The following is a 19,076-nucleotide window of genomic DNA, read 5'->3' on the forward strand; positions in this document are numbered from 1 at the left end:
AGCACCACAATGAACGGAACAGTTGTCTCCTGCCGCTTTCTGGGTGACTTTCACATGTACTGTTGCACATTATAGCAAAGAGCTGGGTGATTTATTTATCAGTATTTTAAATTTCTTTGAATTCATGTTTCTGTGCCCTTGGGATATGATAGAAAAAGCTCCACTGTATTGCTTGTTGCTATCTTGCATTCTTTATCTGGACTGCTGTAGGGCTAGGTTGATATCAGTACCAGCCTGAGACCTCTGGCTGTTTAAGGCAGAACTATAAATGGTGCCCTCTCTTTCATAAAAATGCTACACAATACTCAAAGATGGCCATTTTATTCCAGCCCAAAGAGCAGTAAAACACACACACAGACCCCAGCTATGCATTAAATAATTAATCATGCACTTTCCTTTTGTGACATCCAGAGCCTGATTTTTGAGGTGGCTGCCTCCTCCCTCTCTCTCTCAGGGCACCTCTGGCCCTGGACCGAAGACAAAGAGTTCAAATGTATGCGAATTTTCTTTCACATAGGTATGGTTAGTTCCATTACAATCACTAGATTTTCATAGTGATAGGTATGAATTATACACCTTTAATAAACTGCCAGTTTTCAGTTTATAAGTATGATGATAAATTGTCCCATGGGGATTTATGCCCATATTCCCCCTCCTCACTCTACTCCTCTGGTGATAAAATCTTGTTATCTCCCTTTACCTATCTCTCGCATCTCTCCCAGCGTGATCTCCAAGTGCTTACTACCAGGTAATTATGGACAGGCAGGATTTTAGCCTTAATAGTCTAAATACTTGTGATATTACTGCCACACCCCTTACTACCTGCAAAGTTTGTGGAGTGTTTCCATCCACCTTTAATTATGCTTTCCTAAAATTTACATTTTACATGACCCATATAATTCCTTACTTTCCATAACTATCTCTGTTTCTCTCTTCAGTCTTTCTGAAGTTGTTTGGCTCTTGTGCCAAGGTTTTTACACCACTTTATTTGTCATCAGTTGCTTGTGCCATCCAGTATCATACTATATTCAAATGCAATGGGAATGACGGAGGCCAAATAGGAGAATCAAACCTTTTGGGTTCTCCAATATAATTCCCTACTTTGAGGAGGCCAGCAGAGAATACTACAATATACAGTTTACAGTATTAGCCTGGCTTCCTCAAACTTTTTAAGGTACACTAGAATGGGAGACAGTGATGAAGGTCACTAATGGCACAGCCATTTACTCAGGAGCAAAAACTGCTTTGTCCAATGGGATTTATTCTTCAGCTTGTGAGAATAAGATTGCAGCTTCAGTGAGCTTTGTAAATGAATCCTCTTTCTCACTCACAACAGGTACAGGGCAGCACTACCATTTGGCTTCATTCAGCTCCATAAGGCAGTCACCTGAGATGGCAGGATGCCATGGGCAGCAAATCTGCTGTTGCCACCTCCCACTGCAAAGTAGAGGTAAGCTCTGCAGTCCACCTCTCGCAGCCAACCTGCTGCTGCCTCCACTCAGCATCTTTGCAGGAGGTGGGGCACCAGCACTGCTCCATCTTGCCCCCTTTCACAGAAGGAGGCAGGGGGTGCCCTTCCTTCTTGGTCTGCTCTTTTGTATACACAAACATTAAATTCATATTTTTGCCACCTGGTTCATAGACAGGGCATCAGTGGGACCTCCTCCTTTAAATGGCATCAGCCATGTTCTCTGTCTCTCTGAGAGGGAGCAGGTAGGAGATGCAGGAACAGCTCTGTAATGCCACCGCTAAGCTTGGTCCTCCGCCTCCTTCTTGGGGAGGTGGAGGATGGTGCTTTGGCCCGCTCTAGAAGGGCAAAAGTGCCACAAGTGACATTTAGGGGCTGCAATTTGCCTCCCGTCTCAAACAGTGAGGAGGGCTAGTGCTGCTCCTGAGCAAGGAAATGGTAAATCCTTCCCATTCGCATGGACCTGAATCTTGTGATCTTCATATGAAGCGCTGAATGGAGTTCCCCTATGACATTAGATGATGGAAGTCAGTAACACCAGGAAGAAACATTTTCTAATGGTGTCGTATGGAGCTCCCTATGTCATCTTTATGTGACTATCATTTATTCACCAGGCTTTTAAAATAAGATATGTTCTATAAGGCTATCTCTTTCAATCTAAAAATATGGCTTTTGAAACATTTTAATTGTGTAGCATTTTGTAATATTAAGTTTGTTTCTGAGTTGCACATAAGTTGTTGTGGAGGGGGGCTGTATACATACAGAAATAAATAACGAACAAAGTATTTTCTGTAGTACTTCAGTTTTGCAACAAAGGCCTCGTGTATAATACAGGGAAAAATTCCCAGGAAGTAGAACACAAAATCTCAAGGAAAAGCTTAGAACCTTTCTGCTGATAACCCTCACTTGAAAACTAAAATGGCCCATAAACAAGTTTATCTGATTATCTGCTGTTTATGAGAACTAGGATGAAAGTGGGATACAAACTTTTAATGACTCTGTCCACACCAAATATTCTAATGATTGCTCCTGTTCAGAAAACAATTTTTACATACTGAACTATTGAGGCAAAAGAGCTACTGGCAACTTCGCTCAAAAAATTTCCCTCAATGCTGTGTACCACCTGGTGATGAAAAACTCTGGAGAACCCAAAAGCTTGCATATCCTCTGTGGTATTTTGATTGCTCCTAATAAAAATTCTGACTAGCTATGGGTCCTCTTTGCAAGTTATCAGAATATCTTTCACAAATAAATAAATAAATGCCTCAGGGAATTGCTCATAATAGAAATTTATACTGATAGAAATTTAGTTTTTCTGTGTAATGTCCTCCCTCTTGTGGCACTGGGTAGACATGCAGTCAGTAAATTTTTAAATAAAATCTTAGTAACAGGATCCAGCTAGAAAAGTCAGAAAGCCAGCAAACAGAAACATCAAATCATTGCAAGGATTTAACTAAAACCAAAAGTGGAAGCCTGTCATAATTTGATAATGGATTACTATATTCTACATATTCACTGCAAACAGGGCAGACTACGTCTCATCATTTGTTTTAACTTGTTTTAACTTCTTAAAACTAGCGTTAAAGTTTCCGATCAAAAGTGAGCACCAGGACAGCGGACTGAGCAGGTGTCACCTGACTACAATCTCCTCCTGTATAACAAGATATTTAATTTTTACAATTTCTTTAAAATTTGCATATATACATGCACATTCGAACAACTTATTTATTTATTTATTGTCATTGTAAGTATATACACAGTATACCCATACAATGAAATTCACAGACACCCAGAGACCAGACACATGCACACACATAAAATTCCCCAAACACTCCCCACCCACTAAAAAATCCCCCAACACTCCCCATCCACTAAAAGTCCCCACTAAAAATACTGTACAAACATCTACACCGCAGGCCAAGTAACACAGTCCAACTAACTATTCACTACTGGTGGTCTTTAAGCTCATTATTAAGTGCAGTTATAGCTCTGGGATAAAAACTATTCAGAAAACGTGTGGTCCGAGTCTTAATTGTTCTATATCTTCTGCCAGACGGCAACAGTTCAAAAAAGTTATAAGCAGGATGTTATACAGGTAAATGTGCTTTTTTGCAATGCAGAAATAGCCACCCTAGTATTTGCCAAGATCCCTTAGCAGTGAATAGGAATTTCTTTTGTTAGTGTGGGGTTTTAAGGGTTTTACATTTTAACCTCATAAGCCATGCAGAATAGTGCTTACGCTAATTATGACAGTATGTACATTGAATGAATGAAGTAGACCATTGGTCTAGATGGGCAGGGTATAAATCGAATATATATACAGTATACAAATTGAAAATTCTCTTGAGTTAATTAATTAACTCAAGAGAATTTTCAATTTGTATGCCCTGCTCCTTTCAGATTACAAAATCCACTGAGGTTATCAGGTGTACCCCCTGCCTCAACACCTGGTTTTATATTTGTCCCCCATTTTCAGCCATCCTGGCTTTTCATCTCACTGCACCACTCCATCAGTATGGTATAGCGGATAGACCACTCGGCCGGGACTTGGGAGATCGGGGCTCAAGACACCTCCAATTTGTGAAGCTCATTGGGTTGACCTTGGGCCAATTGCTGTCTCTCTCCCTGCCTGATCTATTTAACAAGCTTGTTTTTGGATAAAGCAGGAAGGAGAAGGAGAATGTTGTCTTGAGCTCGGTCAAGGCAAGAAAAGAACAAAAGGTTCCAGACTCTGAGGAGATGCTAAAGCACACTATCATAGCTTGTGGAGCACATAAAATATAACTGCCACTAATTAATAACACGTTAAGAATAGCATGAAAATAAGAAAATCATGCAGATGTATTTTTCTTTTTGGCACTGTGTGGTATCCTTCAACAGGTTCTCAGTGTGGCTTGCAAAAAGTTAACATTGTGAAAATCCTATGCATACAAGTGCATTCATATGGGAGCAGATTAGAGACCAATTCTTTTTTCAAATAAAGCAACAAACAAAATATGAAATACACATGGGTGTCATCACAATACAAATGATGCCACATTTCAGTATACTTGGAAACCCAGGTTTCCCTGTAATAGACAGCCTGGTTTCCAGTGAAATGAAATGTTTTATTACGGTCATTGACCAGCAAAAAGCCTGGTTTCCATGGAAACTTAAGTTAGCCTAGACCTATTCAGATTCAGCTCTGCTTGAACACCTGAAGATGCAGAGTGGCGAAAAGGAGAAGGACAGGCAGGCTGGTCCCACATGCTATGTTCCTATACTTATGTGCCCCCCAACACACACCCAGTTCCCAACTTCTCCACATGGAGAAGTGTGGTCTGAAATGATATTCTACTCAGAGCTTAGAAATACTGTATCAATTTTAGTTTGGTCTACAAGTCCCAATGTCATCAAAGCTACCAACATGAATTTGATCCAACTCCAGGAGGCAGTGGAAGACAGGAGGGCCTGGCGTGCTCTGGTCCATGGGGTCACGAAGAGTCGGACACACCTTAACAAATAAACAACAACAAGAAGTCCCAGAACGTTTGGTGGGGGAGTTATGGGAACTGTAGTGAAAAAAAGTAAACGTTTCACCTGAATGTGTGTAGATTGCTCCATGCAACTGGGGACCCTCCTTCGTCAGGACCATCACATATGCATCAGTCTACTCACATTTAATTGAAAGGGAGTAGAGCACCCTTTTGAATTCTGCTGCTCGTTGGGGGCATGGAAGAGTGCAGAAATCAAAGCCAAGGTACCTGGGCCCATCCCTGTATCACTGGCTTGCCCTCTTCTGTTCAGACAGTCACCTAAACAAGGCTGCTTTTAATGTGTTTAAATCATGACATGCAAATATCTGGGAAATAATCTTTTCTTCTAACATCAAAATATAGCCTGTATCCTTGATTACAAGGAATCCTGTTTTGTAAATCGGTCACAATTGTATGAAGTAGTTGTTGTAGAGTTTTGAATTTCTGGTAAAATTACTTTTCCTAAACAGTAGAAATACAAACTCACAGAGGAGAATAGCATGAAGTTTCCCAGATAGTCTCATTAACTGGCACTTACAGTCTCAATAATTCACTCTATTTGTAGGAGAAAGTATAAAAATGTTTCATTATTTACAGTTGGTAATAGATCAACAACAATTGCTGATTCCAACAGACTAAAGAGAGGGAAAGAGAACACTTAAGAGAGAGGCAGGGCTGTCTTTAGATTCAGAGGCAGGAGGGAATGATTGATTAGTGCTAGACAGATTGATAGTCACTCCAGCCCAAAAAAAGTCTCCCTCCCAGTCAAACAAACTATGCAGCATGCACGATTGTAAAAACTCCAACAGTATGTGGGTCAAAAAGACCTATAACTTTTTTGGGATTACAGTTTCCAGAATCTCCAAACCAACACAAGGGATTATGGGAAGTATAGTATGAAAAAGTGACTTTTAAAAGTTTTTAAATATCCACATAAGTAATGTTGTGTTCTCAAATTTCTCCTGCTGAGCCCACATGCAGCTGGCAAGGAGAAAGAAAAAAGATAATTTTTTTGTTAGTCTGATTGGCTTTCGTAGCGCAAAGTCTTGGGTAGCTGTAATTTTTTTACAGTTATTTCTGCTCCTCCTCTCTAACTAATGACAGAAAACAAAATAATATAGACATCGAGAATATGGATTAAAATGTCAGGAAATCACAAGCAAATAGTAATTTTCAGTGAAGACCTCAGTTATATTTGTTTTTTCTCTGACCCAACCACTCCACACGACCTGAAATATATTTACATAAAAGCCAGTTTGACTGATTTCAGCAAAAGCTATGCTGAAAAAAAGGAGCTTATGATAATAGGCTGAAGCCAAATTCTAAAAACATTTTTGTAAGGAAATCCCACTTGAATCATTAAGGTTTACCTATGGTAAGTGAGATTAGGGCTGCAGCCTAGGCTACATTTCTATCTCAAAATCACTTTTACAGCCAAGAGCCCTGAAAAGTGGTATTCCCTGCAGGGAGGGATTTATGACATTCTTTTCTGCCAGTGCCAGACGTGTGAGGTTTGGGTGTAATATATGTCTGCTAAAATCTCAGGAAGGCTGTGGGGCGAAGGTAAACAATAAAGATCTGGTGGAAAACTTCTGATCATATTGCAAAACTGATTGTTTTACTGTTAAGGATTTCTTCAGTGTTGCCCCCTTTCCTTAGGGGAACCGTCATGCTCTGCACGTCTCCTCCATTTGGGAGCAGCTGCTGAAGAAGCAGAGGTGGCTTTTTTTTATTTTTTTTGCTTAAAGGAAGGAGGAGAATGGCAACTGAAACCATCTGTAGAACTCATTATTACACTGATAGCCATGACTGTTGAACAGCCTCCAAGTCAAAGGTACTCATTTTTATTCAACAACAAAGGCTATTGTGACCAAAGGGAAAAACAGTGGAAGCCCAAGATACAAAGATGCATTTACCATCCATTTGCAGTTATCTCAGATCATGTTTAATTTTGCTGCTTGCTGTCCTTCGCCATAAGGCGATAGGATTTAATTAAATTTTAAAAAATTGCAAAAGTAGGTTTCTCATAAGATCTGCTTGTACACTGCAGTTATACACTAGGAAGGATATAAGAGATGTGTCACTGTGATCAAAAATACTAACATTTCTCTGTTTTGTATTTTGATTCTGTAGCAATCCTACTATTCTTTGGACTGAAAGCCCTGTCCAGGGTCAAAAGTTCAGTGGCTCTCAGGTTGTTGGTTCCTTCCTGGAATGTATATTGAAACCAGTTCTTCTCACCTATTGATTGTCTTGCCACTAAACCCCAATGGGTGTCTTCCTGCCCTCTGACTGGCCAGCCTCTTTTATAGGAGACTCTTAAAGCTACAAATCTATACATCTTTATTGAGCAAAGTCTACGAAACACAATGTGCTGAATTCAGTTGTTAGCCCCCTAATTTAGTGGTGCTACTTAAACCAAAGCTTTCTAAAGTTTCTTTTAATTAATAGGTCTACTCTAGTTTAGATGAAAATCTCCAGTTAGCCTCAGGGGATCTCTGTCTAGAATTGAGCTACACAAGGGATGTTTGAAGAAAGAGGAAACTTTTTTTTTTGGAACTATGCCATCCAAAGTCCTAGAGCCAGTATAGCCAATTTAAATTAAATAATTAAATCAATTATTTAATAGTTACAAATTGAGCTTCAAATATATGCATATATTGACCTTGTGGAGGATGTCTGGCTTCTGTTCAACTCCCCAGTGGGGTGTTGTGGTTAGGACGTTAGACCGGAACCTCGGTGGCCCAGGTTTTAGTCTGTACTAAGGCATGACTTTCTCAAGGAGACTACAAAACCGGTAATTCTCTCTCAGGCTGGCCTACTTCATAGGGTTGTTCTGAAGATAAAAGAGAAGGGTCAAATACACGGCTGTAAGCTCATTAGAGTACAGGTGGGATGTAAATGGAATACATGAAAAAGGGGGAGGGTGGAGCATGAAGGCCGCATTTTGTCCCTGGGATGAATGATTTATTTATTTGAAATATTTCTATGCCGCCTTTCTCCTTAAAAAGAACCCAAAGCGGCTTACATTGTTTAAAAGACAATATGTAGAAGCTAAAAAATGGTAGGTATACCAAAATTTTAAAAGAATTTTAAAAGTATTCATTAAAAACAGTAATATAATCAATACAAAAACACAACAGAGTACAACCATTCATTTAAAAACCCTTCTCAAACCACAAGTTATTAAGGGAAAGCCTGCCTAAACAGAGAGGTGTTTGCCTGCTTGCCGAAGGACAGCAATGATGGGGCCAGCCTAGCTTCCCATGGGTTATAAATGTAATTAAAATATATTTAGATTTTCCTCCTTGTGGGATTGTGCTCCCTTTAAATTTGAAGTGCTTGATAAAGAGCATATTAGGCTGCAATCCTATACATAAGGGCTGGGGATTCTACAATCCTCCAGATGTTCTTGGATCACAACATTTGGCCTAGCCAGCACAGCGGGTAGAAAGATACTCTGGGAGTTTCAAAATAGCTATTTACACGTACAGTAATTTACCTGGAAATAGGTTTGGAAATAATTAGTTACTGTACACATCATATATTTACCTAGAAACATTCAGGAAAGTAATAGTACTATGCCACATTTCAAAAGCAATGCAGCAGTTATGCAGTAACTTTCTGAGGTGATGAGTAATATGTCATAGCTACCATTCTGCAGCCTTAAGTTTACAAGAACTGAACAGGGGTGTTGAGGACGGGACATTTTGGAAATCACTATTTATAAGGTTGCCATAAGTTGGAGGAAACTTAACAACAACAACCAACAAAGGTTAATTTTAAACAAAATTTGGAAGAATTTTAGGGCATTTTGACAGGGTTTTTAAATTTTTTATGTCAATTTTATTATCAGTTCTAAGCTCACACATAAATATACCTGTTAGCCTTAAAGATGTCACAATACCTTAGTTTTTTTTAGGGAACCTGAAACAGATGAACATAACTGTCTGAAAGTTCTTTTATTCACTCGTCCATATTGTTGTTTCAATGTGTAATGTCAGGATTGGCCACTAGAGAGAACTGGAGTACATTTCCCTATAGTTTTCTGCCTGGCTAGCAATGACACGCAGCACACAATGAATTACTTGTGCAAAGAGGGCAAAATTAACTACATTGCCAATCTGCTCAGCACAGGCGAATTATTAAAAAATAACCTTCAGAGTTCTGGCAACATCTAGTTCAACAACATCCAGACGGCAACAATTTTCCCAGCCCTACTAGATCCACTTAATTGAGTGCAAGCAAACTTAGTGATGTATACCTCTGAGTTGACATGTGTGGAACTGTAGTGTCAAAGTGCTCTGATGTTATTATGAAGCAGAGCAAATCAACATTCTACATTATAATTATAAAAATAAGGGCAGCCCAAACAATAAATTATAATAGTTGCTGCAGTTCTTTTGGGCTGTTTGGCCATGTTCTGGAGGTTTTTCTTCCTAACGTTTCGCCAGTCTCTGTGGCCAACATCTTCGGAGGACAGGAGTTAGAACTCTGTGTTCTGGTGCAGCGTGTGGGATAACTGAGCATTTGTAGCTGTGGGATCAGTTTTTTTGTCCTTTTCAGGAGATTAGGTGATTATGGTGATCATGGTGTTTTTTGTTATGGGTGTATTGTTGCGATAAAGGGGGGAGATCATCTGATACTGTGATTGATGGGTGTCATTAGCTAGTCTTTTGTGTGCAGTGATCACTGGTCCTTGTAGAGTTAATTGATCTTTTTGCAGGCTGGATTTCATGTCTAGCTTGTTTCAGGGCATGTTCAGCTGATCACCATAATCACCCAATCTCCTGAAAAGGACAAAAAGCTGATCACACAGCTACAAATGCCCAACTATCCCATACACTACACCAGAACACAGATGGAGTTCTAACTCCTGTCCTCTGAAGATGCCGGCCACAGAGACTGGCTAATCATTAGGAAGAAAAACTTCCAGAACACTGCCAAACAGCCCCAAAACCCACAACCACCATTGGATCCCAGCCATGAAAGCCTTCGAGAATACAATAAATAATAAATTTGAAACTGGAATTCAGATCAGCACCAAATTTGGCAGAGATGTAGCAGTCTGTTCTTGCCTTGTGCCAAATTTGGGAACATTTGGGCAAGTGGTTTAAAAGTTATTAATTTTTAAAAGTAAAAATGTTTTACACCATTCAATGCAGAAACATGAGACCTTAAACATTCTAGATTTAAAAAAGATCAAATAAATGGAAAAGACCAACCTTGCACATCTTGAAAGAGAATGGTTAGCCACACTCAGTTGTTTATATTTGGAATGAACCTATGCTAAACCAACTAAAATACTGATCCTCAAAAATGGCCTTTCAAAAGGGTAAAACGAATCACATATGGAACGGACTTACCAGCAAAAGTGTTGCAAAGTAGATACGTTGTTGCAGCTTTGTGGCCCAGGAAGGCAAGTGTTTGGAGGGTAATTAAAGGTAACAGAAACAGATTCAAAATACAGTTTTTGTTTGAAGATTAGAAAAACACACAACGGTTTGTTTTAAGAAGTCATCCAGAAAGAGATATTTTGCCATGTATCTCCAGAGAGTTAGCATACAATTTTGTATGGCATATTCAAAGTGTTTCTGCATTACAAAATCACAGAACAGTTGTGTTTGCCCCTGAGTGCTTTTGTCCCTGAGTGCTATCAGTAAGCATTCTCTCAGGTTTTTTGAGACCAGGCTCCTGACACAAATCTTCATAAAAGAAATCAACTCCAGGTCTGGAACAATCTGAATAGTAGATCCTGTCAGTCAGGACACAATTAGCTGACTTTCAGAAGGATAACTTTTTAACTCCTTCCTATCCAAAATACATTGGTGCTGGGAAAGGGATTCTGTGTCTGGTTGTAAATATACAGTATTTTAAAATATATTAAAGCAAGAATAGAGAATAAACATTCAGAAGCTCACTTTTTTAAGCTGTGATTTATTTATTTATTTTTGCTTTGTGCCTGGGGAGGGTCTTACTCAATGTTAGCAGAGCTTTGGTGCCTATACCCTGTCATTATTTTAACCATTCCACAAGTCTTGCCACTATATAATTGTCAGGTAATTAAGAAAAAAATCTCCAAAGATGTTATGACCCATCAAGTAATTTCTCTTCTGTGCTGACTGTATGAGTTAATGGACTCCAAAATGTCCTATTTTAACAGCTTTGCTTAGTCCTTGCAGATCAACATCATCTCATGTTAGGTTGTTCTCTCTTCCTGCTGGTCCCCACTTCTTAGCAATATTGTGTTTTCCTGTAAATTTCGCTCAGGTCTTGCAGACTATGGGTTCCTTTATTGAGGCAATCTGCCCATGTTAGGTATTACAGTATTTATTCCTACTGCTCGTCCCCCTTCCCCAACAATATTGTATTTTCTTGACAGTTCTGTCTTTTTATTATTTGTGCCTAGTAAGATTGCCTTAGTTTACTCATTTTTGCTCTAGTAAGAGTTCAGGTTTGACGTGACTGAGCACCCACATTTCTGCCTTTCTGTCTGTCTGTGGTATCTGTAAGGCTCTCTTCCAACACCACATTTCAAATGAGCTGATTTTTGTCCCTGTGTTTCTTTCACATGGGTAAAGTAAAGGTTCCCCTTGACATTTAGTCCAATCATGTCCGACTCTAGGGCGCAGTGCTCATCCCCGTTTCTAAGCCATAGAGTCAGCGTTTCTCCAAACACAGTTTCCGTGGTCACGTGGCCAGCGCGACTAGACATGGAATGCTGTTACCTTCCCATCATGGTGGTACCTATTTATCTACTTGCATGTTTACATGCGTTCGAACTGCTAGGTTGGCAGGAGCTGGGACAAGCAACAGGAGCTCACTCCATCACATGGATTCGATCTTATGACTGCTGGTCTTCTGACCCTGCAGCACAGAGGCTTCTGCAGTTTAACCCACAGCGCCACCACATCCCCATTTCTTTCACATAAGTATGGCTAATTTTGACTGTGGTTTCCAGTGACAGTCTTTGCTAACTATTAATCCTCCTTTTAAAAAAATTAATTTCAAAAGGCAAAGGGACATATTTTGGAACACAATGCACACAACATGTTCATAAAGCTTTTGGTCCGATATAGCTTTTTTCCCTCAGCTTGCCTAGGGTTTGGAATTTGGAACATAGCTTTCTAGTCTGCATTCTGTGGAGTGGGCATGGCAACGTTAGTTTACCTCAGAGGTTACTCCTTTCCTTCACTATTTCAGTAAATCCGACATCGGCCCTTCAAAATATTTTGTTACAGAGGGACGACAGCCACATCCCAGTTGTTCTTGCTTCTGTTGCTCTCAACCGCACAGTACAGATCATGTGCTTATCTTCTGGGATCCTCTAGTCTGTAATTCTTCATGAAGAAAGTTTCTGTTGGAATTTGTGTGCAATGTATATATACTTGAACTTCAATTTTAAAAAGTCAGTCTCCTTGACAGGGTCTCTGTCAGATGGACTAATATCCTTATAAAGAGATAGTCCAACTGCAGATTTTTATGTGTATATTATATAAATATTTTAAACATATATTTTATTGTATACATTGTGTACTTTGTATACATTGTGTACAAGCGCTTGAGGAAACCCTTCCAGGCCCGGCTGATGCAAACGCACCTGAACGATGGGAACACTTCAAGAAGGCTGTTTATAACACCGCCTTGTCCACATTTGGCAAGAAGACAAAAAAGATGGCAGACTGGTTCGAAGCCCATTCGGAGGAGCTGATTCCAGCCATCGAGGATAAGAGGAGAGCTCTAGCAGCATACAAAGCCTGTCCTAGTGAGTACAACTTGCAGGTTCTTCGAGCTGCTCGTAGCCAAGTCTAACAGGCTGCCAGGAAATGCTCCAACGATTATTGGTCTCAGCTCTGCTCTCAGATACAGATAGCAGCGGACATAGGTAACATCAAGGGAATGTATGACGGTGTAAAGCAGGCTTTAGGTCCAATACAGAAGAAATCTGCTCCCTTGAAATCTGCTACAGGCATGATCATCCAGGACTGAGCACAGCAAATGGAACACTGGGTGCAGCACTACTCTGAGCTATATTCCAGAGAGAATGTAATAATCAAAGAGGCACTAAATAACATTGAGTGCCTGCCTGTCTTGGAAGAGTTGGACAGCGAACCAACGTTAGCAGAAATAAAAGCAGCTTTGGATTCCCTCGCCTCCGGCAAGGCACCTGGAAAGGATAACATCCCAGCTGAAGTGCTGTAAAGAGGTAATCGCCACTGAGCTGTATGAAATCTTTTGTCTTTCCTGGAGGGAAGGTGGAGTACCACAGGACATGAAGGATGCAAACAGTTTGCTGTCCACTGAAGATGCCGGCCACAGAGACTGGTGAAACGTTAGGAAAAACCACCTTCAGAACACGGCCAAGAAGCCCGAAAAACCCACAACAACCATTAGATCCCGGCCGTGAAAGCCTTCGCGAATACATTGATGCAAACATTATCACATTGTATAAGAACAAAGGAGACAAGGGCGACTGCAATAACTACTGTGGCATCTCTCTTCTCAGCATTGTAGGGAAGCTGCTTGCCCGTGTTGTGCTGAAAAGGCTCCAGGTGCTTGTAGACAGAGTCTATCCAGAATCACAGTGTGGATTTCGAGCTAATAGATTCACCACTGACATGGTATTTTCCCTCAGACAGTTGCAGGAGAAATGTAAGGAACAACAACAGCCACTCTTTGTGGCCTTCATAGATCTCACAAAGGCCTTTGATCTGGTTAGCAGGAATGGCCTTTTAAAAATCCTTCCCAAGACTGCATGTCCATCTCGACTCCTTAACATCATCAAGTCCTTCCATGAGGAAATAAAGGGCACTGCAGTATTTGATGGCTCAGCATCAGATCTCTTTGACATCTGAAGCGGAGTGAAACAGGGCTGTGTCCTCGCGCTGACTCTGTTTGGAATCTTTTTTGCTGTCATGCTGAAGCATGCCTTTGGAACTGCAACAGAAGGTGTCTATCTCTGGACTAGATCAAATGGAAAGCTCTTTAACCTCTCTAGATTGAGAGCGAAGACCAAAGTCCAACTAAAATGCATGTGGGACTTCCTCTTCGCTGATGATGCAGCCATTGTTGCCCACTCTGCTGAAGACTTCCAACAACAATTGAATCACTTTAGCAAGACCTGCCAAGACTTTGGACTAACAATCAGCTGGAAGAAAACACAAGTCATGGGCCAGGGTGTGGGCTCACCTTCCTCTATTACCATCTCCACACAAGAATTGGAGATTGTTCATGACTTTGTGTACCTTGGCTCAACGATCACTGACACTCTGTCCCTAGACATCGAACTGGATAAATGCATTGGCAAAGCAGCCACCATGCTCTCTAGACTCACAAAGAGAGTATGGCTTAATAAGAAACAGACGGCATATACCAAGATTCAGGTCTATAGAGCCTGTGTCGTGAAAACACTCCTGTACTGTAGTGAGTCCTGGACCCTTCGTGCACGGCAGGAGAGGAAGCTGAATACATTCCATATGCGTTGTCTCTGACACATTTTTGGCATCACCTGGCAGGTCAAAGTTCCAAACAGAGTTGTCCTAGAATGAGCTGGAATTTTTAGCATGTATACATTACTGAAACAGTGACATCTACGTTGGCTTGAGCATGTCATGAGAATAGCTGATGGTCAAATTCCAAAAGATCTCCTGTATGGAGAATTAGTGCAGGGAAATTGCCCCAGAGGGAGACCACTGCTGCAATACAAGGATATCTGCAAGCGGGATCTGAGGGCCTTAGGAATGGACCTCAACAGATGGGAAGCATTGACATCTGAGCATTCAGCCTGGAGGCAGGTGGTGCATCATGGCCTCTCCCATTTTGAGGAAACACTTGTCCAGCAGGTCGAGGCAAAGAGGCAGTCCTGAAACCAGCAAAATCAGGGAGCTAGACAGGGGACCAATTGTATTTGTCTTCAGCGTGGAAGGGATTGTCACTCTCGAATTGGCCTTCTCAGCCACTCTAGATGCTGTTCCAAGACCTCTATTCAGAGCATGTTACCATAGTCTCTCGAGACTGAAGGATACCTATTCTAAATCTGTGTACTTTATTTTACACAGCTAATAAAAATCATTGCAATAAAGTAGAATTTCTAGATATAATTGCAAGGCAATGGTGTGATCAGATAACACCAAGTTACATTCTTCACTGTTTGTGTGTTTGAGGTGGATCTGCTTGGAATGCCAGGCTAGTGAAGGGAGGGGTGTGTTAGAGGCTCAGGTTCATCTCAAAGTCAGAGGAAGGCAACCACAAACTGTTGCTGGCCCCAACAGACATTTATCTAGCATCCGTCTCCAACTTGCCCCATTCCATGTATATTAGACTACAACTTCCATCTCCAGCCAATGGTAGTTGGGGAGTATGGTAGCTGCAGTCTGATATAGCTAGATGGCCCTAACAGGGGAATTCTGGATGGCTACCATAGAGACAGTGTCACTTGTCACCTCCCTTCAGAGCAAAAGGCGTCTTAGCCCTATATAACAAGCACAAACGGACAATTGTCAATCATACCAGCCTTTCGGAAACAGCTGCCCTCAATATATATTGGATGACAGCTCCTTTCCTCCCTGACAATTTTTCAGGCTCTCCAGGAGTAATAGTAGGGCAGTTCAGCACACCTGGAGAGTGTCATGTTGAAGAATACTGACAGTTCTTGTGTTCTTGTGGTTATGGTGTCAGAACAAGACTAGGAGGACCAAGGTTCAAAGGAAAGACTGAAAAAGCTGCCAGAATCTTCCAGCAAGCACGGCCACTGCCCATGCTGGCTAAGAGGTTTGGGAGCTGTACCACAAAAAGTAATTTTTTCAAACTCAGGTAGGGTCAAATCATGAAGCTCATTTGGTGATCATAGCAGCACTGTGCCCCAGTTAAGCTACTAATTCCTTACCTACTTACCTGTTGCTGTGAGGATAAACTGGAGGACTGTGAACCTCGTCTTGCACAGAGCCAGGGCAAATCTAAAGGAGAAAATGTTGATTCCCTCCTACATTTCACACATGAAGTCTAGTGGACTGATAGTTAACTTTTACCTCAGTACTGGTTCTGGAAGAGTATCTTCCACTGCACCTAAGAGCAGGAGACCACTTGCAAGTTGGAAGACAGGCTGTGAAGGCAGACACTCTGAGAAGAGTGGCTGACCAGGGCACTTAGAATGAACAACCACAGGACTGTTGTGGCTGTCCCTCAGCATCTGGCATCTAAGCCAATGGCCTCACCAAGAAGGACTGGAAGGCTAGTACTGTTCTTAGCATCCTTGTTCTACTTGTTTGGTAGTATACTTCAGAGATGTACTGAAACCAAGGTTCCTAAATTTGGCCCTATTTGACAATAATTCTTAGGAGCTGGGGCTTTTGCAAAGTCCAACAACAGCTGTGTAAGAAATGGATGAGGAATTACATTTTTTGGACTACAGCTCCCAGAATTCCCTACCCAGCATGGCTGTAGTCATGCTAGTCAATGAGTTTAAGACTGTATAGTAACAAAATATAACAACTGTATGTAGGGATATAGCTTTGGGAACCTCATTCACATGCAATAATGTCAATGAGAAATAACTGAAACTATTGAAAGTCCATTGGAAATAAATTATCATAGAATCATAGAAAAGTGAAGTTGGAAGGGGCCTACAAGGCCATCATGTCCAACCCCCTGCTCAAGGCAGAAATACAATCAAAACATACCTGCCAGGTGATTATCTAAGTTCTTCTTGAATGCCTCCAGTGCTGGAGTGCTCACCAACTCCCAAGGTAACTGGTTCCACTGTCATACTGCTCTAACAGTTAGGAAGTTTTTCCTGATATTCAACCGAAATCTGATTTCCTTTAACTTGAGCCCATTGTTGCATGTCCTGCACTCTGGGATGATCCAGAACAAATCTTGTTCCTCCTCTGTATGACAGACAGCCTTTCAAATATTTGGAAAGTGCTATCATATCACACCACAGTCTTCTTTTCTCAAGGCTAAACATGCCCAATTCTTTCAGCCTTTCTTCTTAAGGCTTGGTTTCTAGCCCTCTGATCATCCTTCTCACCCTCCCCTGAGCTTGTTCCGATTTCTTAGCACCCTTCTTGAAGTGTGGTGTCCAGAACTGGACACAGCACTCAGGATGAGGCCTAACCAGTGCTGAATAGAGGGGGACTAGCACCTTGCAGGATTTGGAAACTATACTTCGATTAATGCATCCTAAAATAGCATTTGCCCTTTTTGAAGCCACATCACACTGTTCGCTCATATTTAATCTATGACAATTCCAAGATCCTTCTCACTCGTAGTTTTGCTGAGGCAAGTATCCCCCATCTTGTAACTTTGCAACTGTTTTCTTTTTTGGAGGTGCAGGACTTTGCACTTATCTCTGTTGAATTTCATTCTATTGCTTTCGGTCCAGTGCTCCATCCTATCAAGGTCATTCTGAATTTTGTTTCTGTCTTCTAATGTATTAGCTATTGTATTCCACCCAATTTGATATCATCTGCAAATTTGACAAGCATTCCCCGCACTTCCTCATCCAAGTCATTAATAAAAATATTGAAGAGCACCAGGGCCAGGACTGAGCCTTGGGGTACCCCACTTGTGACCTCCTCCCAGTTGGAGAAGGACCCATTAATCATCACCCTCCGAGTAAGATTCTGCAGCCAATTGTGCAGCCAATTGTGTATCCGTCTGACACTTGATCTGTCCAGCCCACAGGCTAATCAGGGTATCATGGGGCACTTTGTCAAAAGCTTTGCTGAAGTCAAGATATACTATACTACCTCTATGCCTTTTGGTAACTTGTTCTTTTGAAATGCCCGACTTCCTTTATTTCCCATATCTGGGAATCGGATGTTAAGAGAGAAGGCTGGGTTACAGGGGCAGCAATGAAGTAAGACAGTTCGTTAATTGCCCTCCTTCTGCTTCATTTGAAAGATTACGGTTCCACTTTTAACAACTCTGATAAATAGTTCCCATTATTTCCAGTGAGCACTCTTGGTACTTGTTTTTAGTACATTTCTGCCTGTCATAGTGATTTCACTGAACATTTCCAGAACTTACAAGACCTCTTTCTTGATACACGAGCACTGTTGTTGCTGGACTACATAAAGTCTCTTGCGGACTTTTAAGAAAAATAATGCAGCCGAGTACTGTACGCACGCCTTTGGAGCAACCCTCTACGTCCTCGAGTGAAATTGGCTTTTGCAGAGCGGCAGCGCAAACGCCAACCCTCCCAGTTACACGAAGAACAACGCAAACGAAAGAGCGAAGCTTTTCAGCTTCTAACTCTGCCGCCCAGATCCTGGTGGGTCCGTTAGGAATACAGTACCTGCAACTCTGGCAGTGTGAACAACGGGAGCACGGGGTTTTCCCGAGATCGCAGTTTCAGTTTCCTTTGTGGCACACTCGTGTGTGTTGCACGCACACGCACCTTCCCCTCCCCCGAAACAGTTTATTGGTCCTTTCTTTAAAACTAGGGGCAGAGGGAAGAAAGAACCGGCCTCGCTTGGTTTTTACTCCATCTCAGATGTTGCAAATTAAATGATAAAGGCCCGGAGAGCGGCACTGGGGGGCAACTGACCTCTCCTGCACCGAAACACATGGCCGTGGTTGTCCAGCCCCTCCCCCTGGCAAGGTGGAGAAAGGGAGGGAGACGGAGGAGGAGGAGGAGGAGGAGGCGGCGGCGAAGGGAAAGGGGCCGCTCGGACAGATGCTTCGGGTAGATCCCCGGCGCTGCGCATGCGTGCGGTTCCGCTGGCGTTTCCCTCCCCTCGGCTGCCTTCTGCAACCTGAAGTGGCTGCGGGCGCCTCCCGACCATGGCACCTTGGCTGAAGTTTTGCTCCTTCTTCTTCTCTCTGACGGCCTGCTTGGACGGACCGCGGCTTGCCGTCTCCGCCGGAGGGACCGGCGCAGGAGGAGGAGGCGGCGGCGGCGGCGGCAGGAAAGGGCCAGCGGGCGATGCTTGTGGCTGGAGGGTGAGGAAGGAAAGGAGGGAGGGAGGCTGCCGTCCCAAGTGCGTTTGCATTCAGCCCAGGGCGCATCGGCGGAGGCGGGGGGGGGGTCCTGTGCTATTTGTGTCTGTGTTGTGTCAGTGATGGGGGGGCAACGGAGTTGCCAAGAGCTG

The 19,076-nt window shown here is 42.1% G+C and overlaps 1 protein-coding gene and 1 long non-coding RNA gene across 3 annotated transcripts in view; one reads left to right on the forward strand and one right to left on the reverse strand.

The window, feature by feature from the left end:
• The window catches only part of LOC144586696 (uncharacterized), a 29,577-nt gene extending 10,925 nt beyond the window's left edge, over window positions 1-18,652 (reverse strand). Inside the window, exon 1 of the long non-coding RNA XR_013541657.1 lies at window positions 7,649-18,652. This is a non-coding gene — a long non-coding RNA (uncharacterized LOC144586696). The remainder of the gene's footprint in view (window positions 1-7,648) is intronic.
• IL17RD (interleukin 17 receptor D) overlaps window positions 18,646-19,076 on the forward strand; it is a 72,902-nt gene continuing 72,471 nt past the window's right edge. For both annotated transcript variants that reach the window (XM_020799886.3, XM_020799888.3), the window contains exon 1: window positions 18,646-18,927. In XM_020799886.3, the coding sequence (XP_020655545.2) occupies window positions 18,769-18,927 (159 nt within the window). In that variant the 5' untranslated portion in view covers window positions 18,646-18,768. The remainder of the gene's footprint in view (window positions 18,928-19,076) is intronic.

Source organism: Pogona vitticeps, chromosome 2 (genome assembly GCF_051106095.1).
Source record: "Pogona vitticeps strain Pit_001003342236 chromosome 2, PviZW2.1, whole genome shotgun sequence".
Taxonomy (NCBI): Eukaryota; Metazoa; Chordata; class Lepidosauria; order Squamata; family Agamidae; genus Pogona; species Pogona vitticeps.